The following is a 17,500-nucleotide window of genomic DNA, read 5'->3' as shown; positions in this document are numbered from 1 at the left end:
TCCTTGGAAAAGGCGGAGAGGTGGGTGTTTTTCATCTGCTGGTGGACTACCTGAGAGATACAGCAGGAGAACACGCCGTCCACCGCGGAGAATAAACAGAAGGGCAACCATGGCAACCATGCTCCGGGGTCTTCTTCGCTGCTTTTGGTGTATTTCGGGCGGCAGCAGCGCCACTTACAGGCATGACATATGTACTACAGCATTTCCAGCATTTGCAGCGGTCTAGTGTGAACGGACACGGTAATGAATCGAATGCGTGTGAAAGGAAGCCTTTTTTGCGCTTGCGTATGCGTTTTACCGTATGCCTCCTTGTGGGGCCGGGGTCTAAGCCAAACTATATCCGGTCACAGAGATCTGCTATTTTAAAGTAAAGTCAACACATATAGACCCTAAATATAGTCTAAGAACGAGAAAAGTCTTAACATAAATATCCTTTTTTGTAAACATATGACAAATGTGTGAGGGTGATGACGTCAGAGCATCGTCCTATGTGCCAGGGTTTAGCCCCGGACAGCCCCAGCCCAATTTAACCCCTGGGTATTTGTGAGGGAGCTCCTATATGGCATTACCCCGCTGAAGCTCACCAAAGTTTAATATATTTCATAGTTCAAAGTTTTGTCAATTGTTTCGTTTATTGGTCAAATACTGGTTTCTAATGGTTTCTGAGGAGTTTTACTGGAATGAAAGAGCACAGAGTACAGAAGCAACAAAGCAGCATACTGCATTAAACCTGACCTTCACAGAGAGGTTGAAGTTCATGCGGAGAGAAGGCTTCAGTAGTCTGTCTGCACTCTGTTTAGTTTTGCTATCTTACAATCAATATAGTCAATGTGAGGTAAAGTGTGTAGCCAATGTAACCGGTTAGAACTCAAAGTTGCGATGAGGTCTTAAAATGTATGGAAAGGGTCTTAAAAAAGGTCTTAAAAGGTATTACATTTGACTTCAGGATTCCTGCATATACCCTGCTACTACTACTACTACTATTACTACTGCTACTACTACTGCTATTACTACTACTACCACTACTACTACTACTACTACTACCACTACCACTACTACTACTACTACTGCTACTACTACTACTGCTACTACTACTACCACTACCACTACTACTACTACTACTACTACTACCACTACTACTACTACTACTACTACTACTACTACCACTACTACTACTACTACTACTACTACTACTACTACTACTACTACTACTGCTATTACTACTACTACCACTACCACTACTACTACTACTGCTATTACTACTACTACTACTACCACTACTACTACTACCACTACTACTACTACTACTACTACTACTACTACTACTACTACTACTACTGCTATTACTACTACTACTACTACCACTACTACTACTACCACTACTACTACTACTACTACTACCACTACTACTACTACTACTACTACTACTACTACTACTACTACTGCTATTACTACTACTACCACTACCACTACTACTACTACTGCTATTACTACTACTACTACTACTACCACTACTACTACTACCACTACTACTACTACTACTACTACCACTACTACTACTACTACTACTACTACTACTACTACTACTACTGCTATTACTACTACTACCACTACCACTACTACTACTACTGCTATTACTACTACTACCACTACTACTACTACTACTACTACTACTACCACTACTACTACTACTACTACTACTACTACTACTACTACTACCACTACTACTACTACTACTACTACTGCTATTACTACTACTACCACTACCACTACTACTACTACCACTACTACTACTACTACTACTACCACTACTACTACTACTACTACTACTACTACTACTACTACTACCACTACTACTACTACTACTACTACTGCTATTACTACTACTACTACTACCACTACTACTACTACCACTACTACTACTACTACTACTACCACTACTACTACTACTACTACTACTACTACTACTACTACTGCTATTACTACTACTACCACTACCACTACTACTACTACTGCTATTACTACTACTACTACTACTACCACTACTACTACTACCACTACTACTACTACTACTACTACCACTACTACTACTACTACTACTACTACTACTACTACTACTACTGCTATTACTACTACTACCACTACCACTACTACTACTACTGCTATTACTACTACTACCACTACTACTACTACTACTACTACTACTACTACTACTACTACTACTACTACTACTACTACTACCACTACTACTACTACTACTACTACTGCTATTACTACTACTACCACTACCACTACTACTACTACTGCTATTACTACTACTACTACTACCACTACTACTACTACCACTACTACTACTACTACTACTACTACTACTACTACTACTACTACTACTACTGCTATTACTACTACTACTACTACCACTACTACTACTACCACTACTACTACTACTACTACTACCACTACTACTACTACTACTACTACTACTACTACTACTACTGCTATTACTACTACTGCTATTACTACTACTACTACTACTGCTATTACTACTACTACTACTACTACCACTACTACTACTACCACTACTACTACTACTACTACTACCACTACTACTACTACTACTACTACTACTACTACTACTACTACTGCTATTACTACTACTACCACTACCACTACTACTACTACTGCTATTACTACTACTACCACTACCACTACTACTACTACTACTACTACTACTACTACTACTACTACTACTACTACTACTACTGCTATTACTACTACTACCACTACCACTACTACTACTACTGCTATTACTACTACTACTACTACCACTACTACTACTACTACTACTACTACTACTACTACTACTGCTATTACTACTACTATTACTACTACTACCATAAGTACTTTTACGGCTATATTGACCTATGGTTACGCTGTGTGTTGTTTTGATGTGTCTGCAGGACAAAGATTGATGAGATCAACCAAAGAAAAGAAGAAGAGCTGAAGGCCACAAACATCCGCATCCAGAAACTCCAGTCAGACGTCCTGGCAGCCAATCAGGTGAGAGCTCAGTCACACAGCCACGGGCGGAAGTACTCAGATATATTACTTCAGTAAAAGTAGTAACTCCACAGTGTAAAAATACTTTGTTACATGAAAAAGTTCTGCTGAAGTATTAAAAGTAATCCTCCTGCAGAACGGACAAACATCTGAATAATACGTATTATATTATCAGATTATAACTATTACTATTACTGTATGTGTTTCTAATAGAAAGTAGAATAACATTGAAATAGCTATTTGTACCTTTACTTGTAGTCCCTCAGAGTAAGTACAAGTACCTGGGAAATAGTGTGTGTGTGTGTGTGTGTGTGTGTGTGTGTGTGTGTGTGTGTGTGTGTGTGTGTGTGTGTGTGTGTGTGTGTGTGTGTGTGTGTGTGTGTGTGTGTGTGTGTGTGTGTGTGTGTGTGTGTGTGTGTGTGTGTGTGTGTGTGTGTGTGTGTGTGTGTGTGTGTGTGTGTGTGTGTGTGTGTGTGTGTGTGTGTGTGTGTGTGTGTGTGTGACTTGTGTTTGTCTGACTTGTGTGTGTTTTGTTTCAGGTGACAGGTGAGCTGAGGGAGCAGCTGCAGAGCAAAGAGAAAGAACATGAACTGGCTCTGCACACACTGAGAGACCAGGTAACACACACACACACACACACACACACACACACACACACACACACACACACACACACACACACACACACACACACACACAAGAAGGGCTGATTGTTTAAAGAATGGTAGGAAAAGTCTGAAGACAGTATTGTGTATACAGTGTCACACATAAAACTGCAACAGGAAACTGGCAAACGAGTGTGAAGTCAAACCTGTTTTCTGTTCACACTCAATTACATGTCTTTCCTTGACATGAGGGAGGGAGAGAGGGAGAGGAAGGAGATGAGGAAGTGAGGTGAGGGTTAAAGGGAGGACATTGATGAAATGAAATGGACACCAGTAGGAACTTTGACTCTGTTCTGTCTCTTTTCTGTGAAAATCTTTCCCTGCCAAAGTGATTCGCTCATGACAAAATGTATTCTCAACAACAAACATGTACTGTATATACACATAAACAAAACTCAAACTATTTTATATGACGTTCAAAAATGTATAGAAAATATATTTCTAGAATCACTTTGGCAGTGGAACAGCCTTGTGTGTATTTCTGCCTGTCTGCCTGTGTTTCTGACTCCATCCTTCTCTTGTCCTCCTCTGCTCTTATTCTCTTTGTTTTTGTTGTGTCTATTTTTTTGTTTGTTTCCACCCTAATTCTCTTACTTTGCTCCATGTTTTTACTGCCCTTTTTGTTACTTTATTGGTACTTTTCTATCGTTTCTCTTTGCTTGGCTCTCTCTCTCTCTCTCTGCCCCTCCCCCTACCTGTGGTGATCGGTACTGCAGGTAGCCAATCAGAGTGCAGTGAGTCAGGAGCAGGTGGACAGCATCCTGCAGGAGAACGATGCTCTGAGGACAAACCTAGCTGCTCTAGAACAGGTAACAAACCTGGAGAACCTCATCTAGAAGTCTAACCCCGAAACACACTCCTGTGCACTAATGTAGCTTCAATAAATACATGTAAAGGGCTTCTATGTAATGTTCTCCACTAACACTATATCCTCTAGAGCAGTGCTTCTCAAATGGGGGTTCGCTGACCCCTAGGGGTACGTTGGAGTACTGCAGGGGGTATGTGAGATTTATTTTATGTTAATGAAAAAAAAAAAAAAGATAAATATACCAATTTTAGTAAAAGTTACGAAGTTTGAGCAGTGTGGGTTTTATATGAACAGAGTTACACATATTTCAAAACGAGAAGTGTAATAACTGCAGGTTGCCTCCCCGTCAGAATGACAAAGGTTCTCAGTGAAGCACAAGCCCATGTTTCTCACTACATTGTAAGTTCAACTTATTAAAAAGATCAGTTCAATGCAACTAATGTCGTCTTAGTGTTATTGCATGATGTTAAAATGGGTTTGCCATGAATTTAGTGATGGATTGTAAACATTTGAAATGTAGCATTTTAGTGTTTCTCAGTTAAAATGTTGTTGTTTGAATAAATCAGACACTGATGGTGCAGCACTGTACTGTACCTCTTTATGTAGGCATTTCTTCCTTAACAAATAGTTGTTGCGCTGGTCAGTGCCTCTCAAACTTTCTTCAGTAATGTCCCCCCTTTGAAACATTTTCTCAGGCAAGTACCCCCTGACTGACCCCGGACATTTTTGATAGAAAAAGCCTATTTAAATCATCTCAATATAGTGATGTTCCATCAGTGTGATTGATTAACTCCTTCATGCATGAATTATAACAAACTAAGGATATTTTCATCTAAGCATGAAAAAAAAGAACATAACGAAAATAAATTAAAACAGATTTTTCCAAGGAGTTTTTCAATTGAAGTGATACATGTTTAACAAACCAATGAACAACATGATATATTTTGAAAAACGATCAAATACAATAGACACATTTGACATGTTTATATAAGGACCTAGGTTCTGGAAATATTTTATATAAAATTGTGTTTTCTATTTAGCTTATTGTATTAAGATTATTTTTGTAATCATGCATGGTATTTTTTTTAAATTATCCTTTTTTTTTTGTTATCTCACCCCTGCAGTACCCCAACGTACCCCTAGGGGTCCACGTACCCCCATTTGAGAATCACTGATCTAAAACCCCAGCAATGCTCTGAGGAAATAAAAGAGGTTCTAAAAAATGGATTAAATCTTGTTTTCTGAACCTTTTTTTAAAAGCATGATATACCTAACCCTAACATATAGAAAAATGTCCTTCATCGGCTCAAACATGTATAAAAACGTTTAGCAAAATGTAGTTTTGGACCTTCTTGTTCTTCAACTATAATCATTCTTTAAAAAGCCTTTTCTTAAACCTACAAAGCTAGTTAGAAAATAATAATTTCAGCTACAGTTCATTCAGTATGGATTGTAACCCGTCTTTCAGGAGAACAGTGCTCTGAGGACTAATCTGAGCGCTCTGGAACAGGTAACTATACCTCAGACCTGAACTAGAACCCTCTTTTAGAACCTTAACCTTAGAACCATAGTCTAAACTAATGTTAACCCCTGGTTTCTGCACAGAACACAAAGCTAGACACCTTTTTAAATGCAGTAAAACCTCCCTGTGTTAGCTGCTGGACTAATCCTTATCATAACCACAGCTGTAGTCAGTGTTGCTGAGCAGTTGGTATTAACACCATCTCACCTGCTTCACTCAGGCAATGATACAGAACGTTCTAGTCAAAGTGTTCCATAAAGCAGGTAACGGCCTGTTGTCCCGTACTATCTAATGCATCTTTTGTTGTGGATAATGTGCTATTAGCTTCCGTCTCCTACCGCTCCCTGCTGTAACTCACTGACCCGTTTGTTACTTTCATCAAACAGCTTTGAACTGAATCCAAACTAAACTACTCTGTTCAACTCTACTCTTCGCCCATCACCATCATCAATATTTAAAAAATTGAATAAAGTAAGTTGTGATTTTTCAGATCCAGACGGTGAAGACGCAGGAGATGAATCTGTTGCGTGAGCAGCAGGAGGCGCTGACCCTGGATCTGCAGCACAGACGAGCCGAGCAGGAGAGTCTTCGGAACCAGAGGGACGACCTGGACTCACAACTGCAGGTCAGACACACACAAACACACACACACACACACACACACACACACACACACACACACACACACACACACACACACACACACACACACACACACACACACACACACACACACACAAACTTAACACAATCATATAATCAATGAGAGTCTTCAGAATGATTTAAAATAAGCAGAAACAGTTTTGATGCAAGTTTTCCATGAACCGTCACATTACCTGGCTCGGACAATATCACAATAGTTCCCATGAGATTATATACAGAGGCGCTTTCACACCGCAGTACTTTTCCCACAAAGGTTCATGAGAACTCTTTAGTTCTCATGAACTAAGTTCAGATCGCGTTCACACCGGAATAAGTTCCCTGAGGGAGGATTAGTCAAATGAAGCCGCTGACGTCACTTCTTCTTCTTCTGCTTTGGGTTTACTGGCAGGCTGCAAACAACTTCACGGCATATACTGCCACCTGAAGTCCCCGGAGTTGGGGACTGAAGCCTTCCGAGTAAATCGCCAGAACGCCGACACCTCCTCATCTCCACCGCTCCCTTGTTTTCTTTTGTGTTGACATAAGTTAGTCTCTCTCCGTTTGTGCGCTGGGATAATGCTAATGCTAATGCTAATAATGCGAGGAAAATAAAATGGCGGCTTCACAAAACGTTTTTTTTTGTTTTACGGAGCGTGGTTTGCAATCCGCCCAGCCAATCAGACACAGGAACCTTTTTCTCCCACGAAAGTACCCGCTCTCTAGCAGGGACGGAGAAGGGGGTAAAAAAGGTTCTGATCAACTCATTTCTAGTTCCGGCTCTTTTTGGTGTGAACGCGACATTTCGGAACTATATCGGAACTAAAGTGGGAAAAGTACTGCCTCATGTTTCTACTGTGATACCTTCCCCTTAAATATTTCTAGTGACATAAATGAAGCCATCATTGCTTTAGGGGCACATTAGACTTATATTTGTGTATCAATGTGACGAATCAGATTGAGTTGGGAGGCAAGTATTCCTCTAGATAAACCAAATCAGAAAGACATGCTTTTTTTATGAATAGTTTCTCATTTCAGTTTCAAGAATGTGTGTTTTCTCATAAAGAGTTGTGGAACCTTGCTGCAGGATCAGCAAGTTGTGAGTCATTCACTCAGATTTATTGGACAATCAAACACAGATGTGGAAGTTAAAGAGCAACATGACCAATATTTCACTTTTTGTTTTGTCATGTTGGAAAAACAACGGGACCGTCTTACCCTTTAGTTATTTAGACATGTGCAAAGACCAGTTAGCAGTCCAAGGACACGAAAGGTGCTGCAGAGAAATGCTATCTGTCTATTTTCACTTAATGTATTTCAACTGTTTCTCCTCAAATATTGTCTTTGTGACCTCAGTGAAAAGGGAAGATGGAATTGAGGGAAACGTGGATTTAAAGGAAGTGAGATGTGGTCGTTTGTTCATTTCTCTTTTTCCTCCCTTCTTTCTTCAGGAGTCGAGTTTTGCCAACAGGAAGTTGTTGGAGCAGCTAACAGAGGAAGGACAAGAGAAGGACAAACTGCTCAAAGATCTGGACGAGTCCAAGAAGGTACACACACACACACACACACACACACACACACACACACACACACACTGTTTGAATACACACTCTTGTTTTTGTGACGTGCATAAAGACACATTAAGCTTCTGAACATGCTAATGAACTGTGTGTGTGTGTGTGTGTGTGTGTGTGTGTGTGTGTGTGTGTGTGTGTGTGTGTGTGTGTGTGTGTGTGTGTGTGTGTGTGTGTGTGTGTGTGTGTGTGTGTGTGTGTGTGTGTGTGTGTGTGTGTGTGTGTGTGTGTGTGTGTGTGTGTGTGTGTGTGTGTGTGTGTGTGTGTGTGTGTGTGTGTGTGTGTGTGTGTGTGTGTGTGTGTGTGTGTGTGTGTGTCTAGACGGCAGAGAAGAGGAAGGCCATGCTGGATGAAATGGCGGTGCAGCTGATGCAGGAGAAGTCCGACCACAAGGAGGCGCTGTCTGATCTCAAACTGCAGCACGAGAAGGAGGTGAGGGGGTTTATAAATACAGTCAAAGTTTGAGACAGGATCTCTTCTCATCTCCTCCCACTCCTTTCCTTGTTTCCCCTCCTTGATACATTTTGTTTCTCCTCCTTGATACATTTGGTTTCCTCTCCTTGTTGCTTCTTGTTTCCCTTTTTTTGTTTCCTCTTACTCTTTCCTCCCCTCTCCTCTACTTGTTTTGCCTTCTCGTTTCCTCTCATGGTTTTTCTGTTCTTGTTTCCTCTCCTTATGTACTTTCTCCTGTCCTTGTGGCCTCTTCTGTTCTCTCTCATCTCCTTGTTTCCTCTCCTCTCCTCCCCCTCTCAGGTCCTCGGGGTGAGGGCTCGATATGAGAAGGAGCTCCGAGGCCTTCACGAAGACAAGAACCGCTCCGAGGAGGAGATCCGACAGCAGCTCAGAGAGGAAAAGGTAAACGGAGTAGGAAGAAGGGCCAAAATATCTGGGGAAAGACGTTTGACAAGTGTGTGTGTATCATGTGTCATCACAGATAAATCGTAGTGTCCATGTATGGTTCTTATATCTGTGTGTGTGTGTGTGTTTGAGGCGCGGTCGAAGGCGCTGGAGGGGCTGCAGCAGAGGGTCGAGGAGCTGCAGGCTCAGGTTCTGTCCATGGAGGGAACCAAGGGATGGTTCGAGAGACGACTGAAGGAGGCCGAGGTCAGTCCCACACACACCTGGAGCACATTCTTTTTTTTAACGCTTTATTTATTGGTTTTTCCCACACATATAACAAGAGGAAATACAGAGTACAAATGCAGGTACTATAGACACAAGAAATACAAAAAAGATGACAAAACAATTATGACCAAACAATAATGATAATAACATAAAACGACCAATACAGTAATTCAATCAACAGAGACGGTTTTGATGTAAGATACATCTTTATTGCCAGGAATACACAAATGAATGTAATGGAGTTTTGGCGAGTAGGCCCCGTTGTGCAGGAGTATCATTCGGGAGGGGAGAACCGATCCGATGAAACCCCCCCCCCCCCCCCCCCCCCCAGCGTCTTGACACCGGTGGTGGTGAATGGATAGTTGGGTTCGGTCTGAAGGGGAGGGGCTTAGCTTGACCCTGGTGGTGGTGAATGGATAGTTGGGGTCAGTCTGAAGAGGATGGGCTTAGCTTGACCCTGGTGGTGGGGAATGTATAGTTGGGGTCGGTCTGAAGGGGAGTGGCTTAGCTTGACCCTGGTGGTGGTGAATGGATAGTTGGGTTCGGTCTGAAGGGGAGTGGCTTAGCTTGACCCTGGTGGTGGTGAATGGATAGTTGGGGTCGGTCTGAAGGGGAGGGGCTTAGCTTGACCCTGGTCGTGGTGAATGGATAGTTGGGGTCGGTCTGAAGAGGATGGGCTTAGCTTGACCCTGGTGGTGGTGAATGGATAGTTGGGGTCGGTCTGAAGGGGAGGGGCTTAGCTTGACCCTGGTGGTTGGGGAATGTATAGTTGGGGTCGGTCCGAAGGGGAGTGGCTTAGCTTGACCCTGGTGGTGGTGAATGGATAGTTGGGGTCGGTCTGAAGGGGAGGGGCTTAGCTTGACCCTGGTCGTGGTGAATGGATAGTTGGGGTCGGTCTGAAGAGGATGGGCTTAGCTTGACCCTGGTGGTGGTGAATGGATAGTTGGGGTCGGTCTGAAGGGGAGGGGCTTAGCTTGACCCTGGTGGTGGTGAATGGATAGTTGGGGTCGGTCTGAAGGGGAGGGGCTTAGCTTGACCCTGGTGGTTGGGGAATGTATAGTTGGGGTCGGTCCGAAGGGGAGTGGCTTAGCTTAACCCTGGTGGTGGTGAATGGATAGTTGGGGTCGGTCTGAAGGGGAGGGGCTTAGCTTGACCCTGGTCGTGGTGAATGGATAGTTGGGGTCAGTCTGAAGGGGAGGGGCTTAGCTTGACCCTGGTGGTGGTGAATGGATAGTTGGGGTCAGTCTGAAGGGGAGGGGCTTAGCTTGACCCTGGTGGTGGTGAATGGATAGTTGGGGTCGGTCTGAAGGGGAGGGGCTTAGCTTGACCCTGGTGGTGGTGAATGGATAGTTGGGGTCGGTCTGAAGGGGAGGAGCTTGACCCTGGTGGTGGTGAATGGATAGTTGGGGTTGGTCTGAAGGGGAGGGGCTTAGCTTGACCCTGGTGGTGGTGAATGGATAGTTGGGTTCGGTCTGAAGGGGAGGGGCTTAGCTTGACCCTGGTGGGGATGAATGGATAGTTGGGGTCGGTGTGAAGGGGAGGGGCTTAGCTTGACCCTGGTGGTGGTGAATGGATAGTTGGGTTCGGTCTGAAGGGGAGGGGCTTAGCTTGACCCTGGTAGTGGTGAATGGATAGTTGGGTTCGGTCTGAAGGGGAGGGGCTTAGCTTGACCCTGGTAGTGGTGAATGGATAGTTGGGTTCGGTCTGAAGGGGAGGGGCTTAGCTTGACCCTGGTGGTGGTGAATGGATAGTTGGGGTCGGTCTGAAGGGGAGGGGCTTAGCTTGACCCTGGTGGTGGTGAATGGATAGTTGGGGTCGGTCTGAAGGGGAGGGGCTTAGCTTGACCCTGGATTCAGAGGGACAGGAGGGTTGCGTCGAGTCACCTGAAATTACAGTTGTCAGAGGGGAGAGCAGATTTAAAAGGGTTAGCGGAGCGCTGTGATAGGCTTGTGAGAATAGAGCGAAGTGATTGGTTAAGCTGGGGAGTGACGCCCCCGATCACTTATTGAGAGGAGAGAGAGTAGTAACATGGACATAGTAAATTAATGAGTAAAGATGGTCTTCCTGGTTGAACTTGCGCTGAGCTTCATTAGCAATGACAAAGATAAACCAAAATACACAATGACATGATAAGACAGATACAGAAAACCCCTAAGACACCCCCCCCCCCCCCCCCTACCTCAACAGGGCCACACTGTGCAGTAATCGTCAAAAAAGGAGAAATAAAGATTCACCTGAAGAGCATTCAACAGTTTAGAAAATATATAGTATGTCCAAAGAATGTCACACGAAATCATTCCACTTCTTCCCTCCTCACAAGATCTCTTACTTTTACTTATTGGGATATGCTATGAACTCTGCTTATCTTTGACAAGTTATATTATATGTAATGCTCCAAAATACACTCAAATCTGTATCCCCTGACACATAATCTAAACAAACACAAACATCTTTACAAAAACGATGTTTAGTAAATAAATGCTTAATTTGTCTACTAAAGGCTGCTGAGGCCACACGTTAGCTTCAGGTACATTTAGGAATACATTTTTACTAGGGCTGTCCAACGATTACAAATTTTAATCAGATTAATCACAGCTTAAAATGAATTAATCATGATTAATCACCATTCGAACTATGTCCAAAATATGCCATTTCTTTATGTATATTGTTGTGGGAATGGAAAGATAAATGAAAGAAGGCGGATATATCCATTTAACAAACAGTATGTATCTTTATTATAACATTGTTCTGTGTGTCAATATGAAAGACAGCCCACACACCTATCACTCATCAAACCGTGGGGTCTTATTTCATTACGTGTTGATTTCTATCAACACGTAATATTGTATCGATGTATATAGAGATGTACTACAGAAAAAGTATTCTCCGTCGGGACTTCCTGCAACAACACCACGCCGTTATCTTGATTCTGATTGGCCAGAAGACATTATCAAAGACGTTCTATTGAAAAGACGATCACTACGTGACAAAAGTGTTCAAAACCGTTTCTAGTCTTCGGTATTTCCAGACAAGTGGCTGCTGAAATCAATCTTACTAACTGCTGTCTGTGCAAATTACTGGCATTGTGGCATTGATTTTCATCCTCTATATTTTTAAACTGCTGACAGTCTTTTAGGAATGCATTTATAAATATGTGGGCTACTCCTAACGAACTGAATGTAATTAATTATTTGGCTTTTCTTTCTGCAGGAGAACATCGAGAAGAAGACTCTGGAACATCAGGAGGAGGTCGAGCGGCTGCAGAAAGAACACACACTTCAGCTGGAGGTACACACACACACACACACACACACACACACACACACACACACACACACTCGTAGTGCTGCGTACCGGTACGCCGAACCGGTACTGCACTTGTGAGAAGTTTCGGTTCAAGTCCGGTTAAAACCGGAACGTCGGAAACCGGTACTTACGTATATTCTCCTTTTTGTTCTAAACCATCTAAAACCTTCCATAGATCGAGAAATTTGCGCTGAGAAAAGATGAAAAACATTGTTTTGGCTTCTGATATGGCGGCCATTACTGAGCTCACGAAGTCTCGCAAAATATCGCAACTGCTCGCGAGATCTGTGTGACGTCAAGAGAAGCTGGCTTAGACATAGTGGACACTGACAGCGTGGGATACTGGTTGCCATATATGGTAGTGTTGCTAAGCTAACTCCTTTGTATGTATGGTGATATAGTGTCTGCCGAAAGAGCAACACTTCACCCAGACAATGTCAATATGCTGTTGTTCTTGAACAAGAACACATAGACTTGTACTCTTGCATATTGAGTCTTGTATGTACATCACTATGTATGTAGTTGTGTTGTGTAGTTAGTAACACATGTAGAGTTCTAGAAAAGACATGGTGTAGACACAAGTTGGAAGGGGGCACAATAAACCTGACGAGTTTGAATTTGAGTTGATTATGAGTTTATTTTCAATTGATAATTAGCTCACAATAAGTTCACTTTAGTTACTCACACAACTTGACACAAGTCCGGACTTATAAGTCCGGACCTGAACCTGAACCTCTGGACTTGAGTCCGGACCTGAACCTGAACCTCTGGACTTGAGTACGGACCTGAACCTGAACCTCTGAACTTGAGTCCGGACCTGAACCTGAATGTCAGTCCAGGTACACAGCACTACACACTCGTGTTTGTTATTTATATTACAAAATACTTTCTTAAACATTTTGTTCTGAAAAAACGTGTGTGTGTGTGTGTGTGTGTGTGTGTGTGTGTGTGTGTGTGTGTGTGTGTGTGTGTGTGTGTGTGTGTGTGTGTGTGTGTGTGTGTGTGTGTGTGTGTGTGTGTGTGTGTGTGTGTGTGTGTGTGTGTGTGTGTGTGTGTGTGTGTGTGTGTGTGTGTGTGTGTGTGTGTGTGTGTGTGTGTGTGTGTGTGTGTGTGTGTGTGTGTGTGTGTGTGTGTGTGTGTGTGTGTGTGTCTAATTGAATGTTTCTAATTAAAGCGTAGTTGTCTCCATGGTAACTTGGACAGGTTAACGCGTGTTAACAGCAGATGAGAGGAGGCGGCTGGTGTGAGCGCTGACAGTCTGCTGCAGAGACTCTGAACGTTCACACAGTCTGTCTGCATGTAAAAAAACACACTCTGATGCTCTGCAAGAGAACCATGACCAGGGCTTCAGGGTTCTGCCTCTGGGTTCTGCTTCAGGGTTCTGCCTCTGGGTTCTGCTTCAGGGTTCTGCTTCAGGGTTCTGCCTCTGGGTTCTGGTTCAGGGTTCTGCCTCTGGGTTCTGCTTCTGGGTTCTGCTTCAGGGTTCTGCTTCAGGGTTCTGCCTCTGGGTTCTGCTTCTGGGTTCTGCTTCAGGGTTCTGCTTCAGGGTTCTGGTTCCGCTTCTGTTGTTTCTGCCTTGTCTGACAGCATTGACTCCTTTCATTGTATTATTTTACTTTAGAAAATATCCAGTGTGTTAGAGTTGTGGATGTTATATTGAGTAGAGTACATTTGAGGTACTTGTACATCAGCTGAGTATTATAATGTCTTTGTACTTCTACTCAACTACATTTATCTGACAGCTTAACTTACCTAACTGATTAATATCTCTGCACACAAGACCTGTGAACATGTGCATCTCAAAACAATAAGTACGTTATTCACTTTTTAATAGAAAGATAAGTAATGTGACACACCATTGATATTTATGTATTTTGAGATTTGGACTGAAACACATTGTGATGTTGTCGTTTGGACTCGACGTGTGACTAGTTTCTGATGCTTTAGTGTTAACAATGTCATTTCTATAAATGTATAAAGTCAAAATACTTATTATACTTTAACTTCCTTCTCCTGATTTAACTATTATTAGTGCAGTATTAGTACCTTTGGAATACTTCCTAGCACACTGCTTCCTTGTCTGATCCTTGTTGGGCGTTAGTGTCAAAGATAATGAGATGCACATGAAGGATTTTTAGGCTCTGGAAGGTTTTACAAACATTAAACCCCAGGCCCTCTTTAGAGTAAGGTATCTCTCTTATGCTAGACCAGAGCATTGGAGGAATGTCACTTAGTTATTTAACTAGAGTACCATACAGTACTTATAGCACCTGTCATGCACGGATGCAGCTTAACAGAACAAGATGAGATGCAGGAAATACAAGTAATACTTTATTTCAACTTGTGAGGAAAATAAGAGTTTGTCTTTACACTAACATTAACAAAGAAACTCACAAAAAAACTCATGCCATTATTAATACAGATAAAAAAAATGCAGAATAAACCCATTATCCCCAAACAATTAACTCTGCACATTAAAAATCATCATGTCCTAAAGGAAGCACTTACCTTCCTTATCATAAGAGTTTGATAAGAAACCAATAAAGCACCGCCCGCCGTGCATCATGGGATATGTCAGTGTGGATGTGACAAAGTACTCTTAGCCAACCAGATAACCCGGCTGACTCTGCGGCCCTCTGAGGTGTGTGTGTGTGTGTGTGTGTGTGTGTGTGTGTGTGTGTGTGTGTGTGTGTGTGTGTGTGTGTGTGTGTGTGTGTGTGTGTGTGTGTGTGTGTGTGTGTGTGTGTGTGTGTGTGTGTGTGTGTGTGTGTGTGTGTGTGTGTGTGTGTGTGTGTGTGTGTGTGTGTGTGTGTGTGTGTGTGTGTGTGTGTGTGTGTGTGTGTGTGTGTGTGTGTGTGTGTGTGTGTGTGTGTGTGTGTGTGTGGACAGCCTGCTACAAGGCGCTGAACGAGGAAACTTAATAGGAAAAGTTAATTAATGATGGAAGAAGTCTAATTAGCGGCAGGTCGGGTGTTCTGCAGGAACCCAGAGTGTCGTGGGTTTGAGTTTCAGACGCCACAAGTTCCTTTTCTGACACGGACTCATCAAGGTGTTAAAAATAATCAGGCCATACATCCGTCTGTTTCTGAAAGACTCTGATCTCTTAAGTTCCATCACTTTCACACGAAAGTTGATTTGTATTAAAAACCTTTATAGCTCATACATATTCATGTTATTATGTCAAACAGACATTTGCACTTTAAAGATTCTTGGATTTGATTAAAAGCGAAAAAGACAATCATCTTTTCCTTTTTAAGAGACCCTATAATGCTCATGATCAGTTTTACATCAGTATGTAGTGTCTCTACTTTAAAGAGTCCTCTCCTGCTGATGTTCAGGTGTATATCAGTATGTAGTGTCTCTACTTTAAAGAGTCCTCTCCTGCTGATGTTCAGGTGTATATCAGTATGTAGTGTCTCTACTTTAAAGAGTCCTCTCCTGCTGATGTTCAGGTGTATATCAGTATGTAGTGTCTCTACTTTAAAGAGTCCTCTCCTGCTGATGTTCAGGTGTATATCAGTATGTAGTGTCTCTACTTTAAAGAGTCCTCTCCTGCTGATGTTCAGGTGTATATCAGTATGTAGTGTCTCTACTTTAAAGAGTCCTCTCCTGTTGATGTTCAGGTGTATATCAGTATGTAGTGTCTCTACTTTAAAGAGTCCTCTCCTGCTGATGTTCAGGTGTATATCAGTATGTAGTCTCTACTTTAAAGAGTCCTCTCCTGCTGATGTTCAGGTGTATATCAGTATGTAGTGTCTCTACTTTAAAGAGTCCTCTCCTGCTGATGTTCAGGTGTATATCAGTATGTAGTGTCTCTACTTTAAAGAGTCCTCTCCTGCTGATGTTCAGGTGTATATCAGTATGTAGTGTCTCTACTTTAAAGAGTCCTCTCCTGCTGATGTTCAGGTGTATATCAGTATGTAGTGTCTCTACTTTAAAGAGTCCTCTCCTGCTGATGTTCAGGTGTATATCAGTATGTAGTGTCTCTACTTTAAAGAGTCCTCTCCTGCTGATGTTCAGGTGTATATCAGTATGTAGTGTCTCTACTTTAAAGAGTCCTCTCCTGCTGATGTTCAGGTGTATATCAGTATGTAGTGTCTCTACTTTAAAGAGTCCTCTCCTGCTGATCTTCAGGTGTATATCAGTATGTAGTGTCTCTACTTTAAAGAGTCCTCTCCTGCTGATGTTCAGGTGTATATCAGTATGCAGTGTCTCTACATTAAGAGTCCTCTCCTGCTGATGTTCAGGTGTATATCAGTATGTAGTGTCTCTACTTTAAAGAGTCCTCTCCTGCTGATGTTCAGGTGTATATCAGTATGTAGTGTCTCTACTTTAAAGAGTCCTCTCCTGCTGATGTTCAGGTGTATATCAGTATGTAGTGTCTCTACTTTAAAGAGTCCTCTCCTGCTGATGTTCAGGTGTATATCAGTATGTAGTGTCTCTACTTTAAAGAGTCCTCTCCTGCCGATGTTCAGGTGTATATCAGTATGTAGTGTCTCTACTTTAAAGAGTCCTCTCCTGCTGATGTTCAGGTGTATATCAGTATGTAGTGTCTCTACTTTAAAGAGTCCTCTCCTGCTGATGTTCAGGTGTATATCAGTATGTAGTGTCTCTACTTTAAAGAGTCCTCTCCTGCTGATGTTCAGGTGTATATCAGTATGTAGTGTCTCTACTTTAAAGAGTCCTCTCCTGCTGATGTTCAGGTGTATATCAGTGTGTAGTATATCTACTTTAAAGAGTCCTCTCCTGCTGATGTTCAGGTGCATATCAGTATGTAGTGTCTCTACTTTAAAGAGTCCTC

The 17,500-nt window shown here is 42.4% G+C and overlaps 1 protein-coding gene across 1 annotated transcript in view; it reads left to right on the top strand.

The window, feature by feature from the left end:
* gripap1 (GRIP1 associated protein 1) overlaps positions 1–17,500 on the top strand; it is a 56,685-nt gene that overhangs the window by 18,647 nt on the left and 20,538 nt on the right. Inside the window, exons 13-22 of the mRNA XM_079678755.1 lie at positions 2,961–3,060; positions 3,600–3,677; positions 4,442–4,534; positions 6,002–6,043; positions 6,546–6,680; positions 8,146–8,241; positions 8,590–8,700; positions 9,022–9,123; positions 9,259–9,372; positions 12,604–12,681. Coding sequence (XP_079534881.1) covers positions 2,961–3,060; positions 3,600–3,677; positions 4,442–4,534; positions 6,002–6,043; positions 6,546–6,680; positions 8,146–8,241; positions 8,590–8,700; positions 9,022–9,123; positions 9,259–9,372; positions 12,604–12,681 — 949 coding nt within the window. The remainder of the gene's footprint in view (positions 1–2,960; positions 3,061–3,599; positions 3,678–4,441; positions 4,535–6,001; positions 6,044–6,545; positions 6,681–8,145; positions 8,242–8,589; positions 8,701–9,021; positions 9,124–9,258; positions 9,373–12,603; positions 12,682–17,500) is intronic.

This window comes from Notothenia rossii, assembly GCF_949606895.1.
Source record: "Notothenia rossii genome assembly, chromosome: 4".
Lineage (NCBI taxonomy): Eukaryota > Metazoa > Chordata > Actinopteri > Perciformes > Nototheniidae > Notothenia > Notothenia rossii.
Note: the sequence above shows the minus strand (reverse complement) of the source record. Positions and strands in the feature narration are given on the sequence as shown.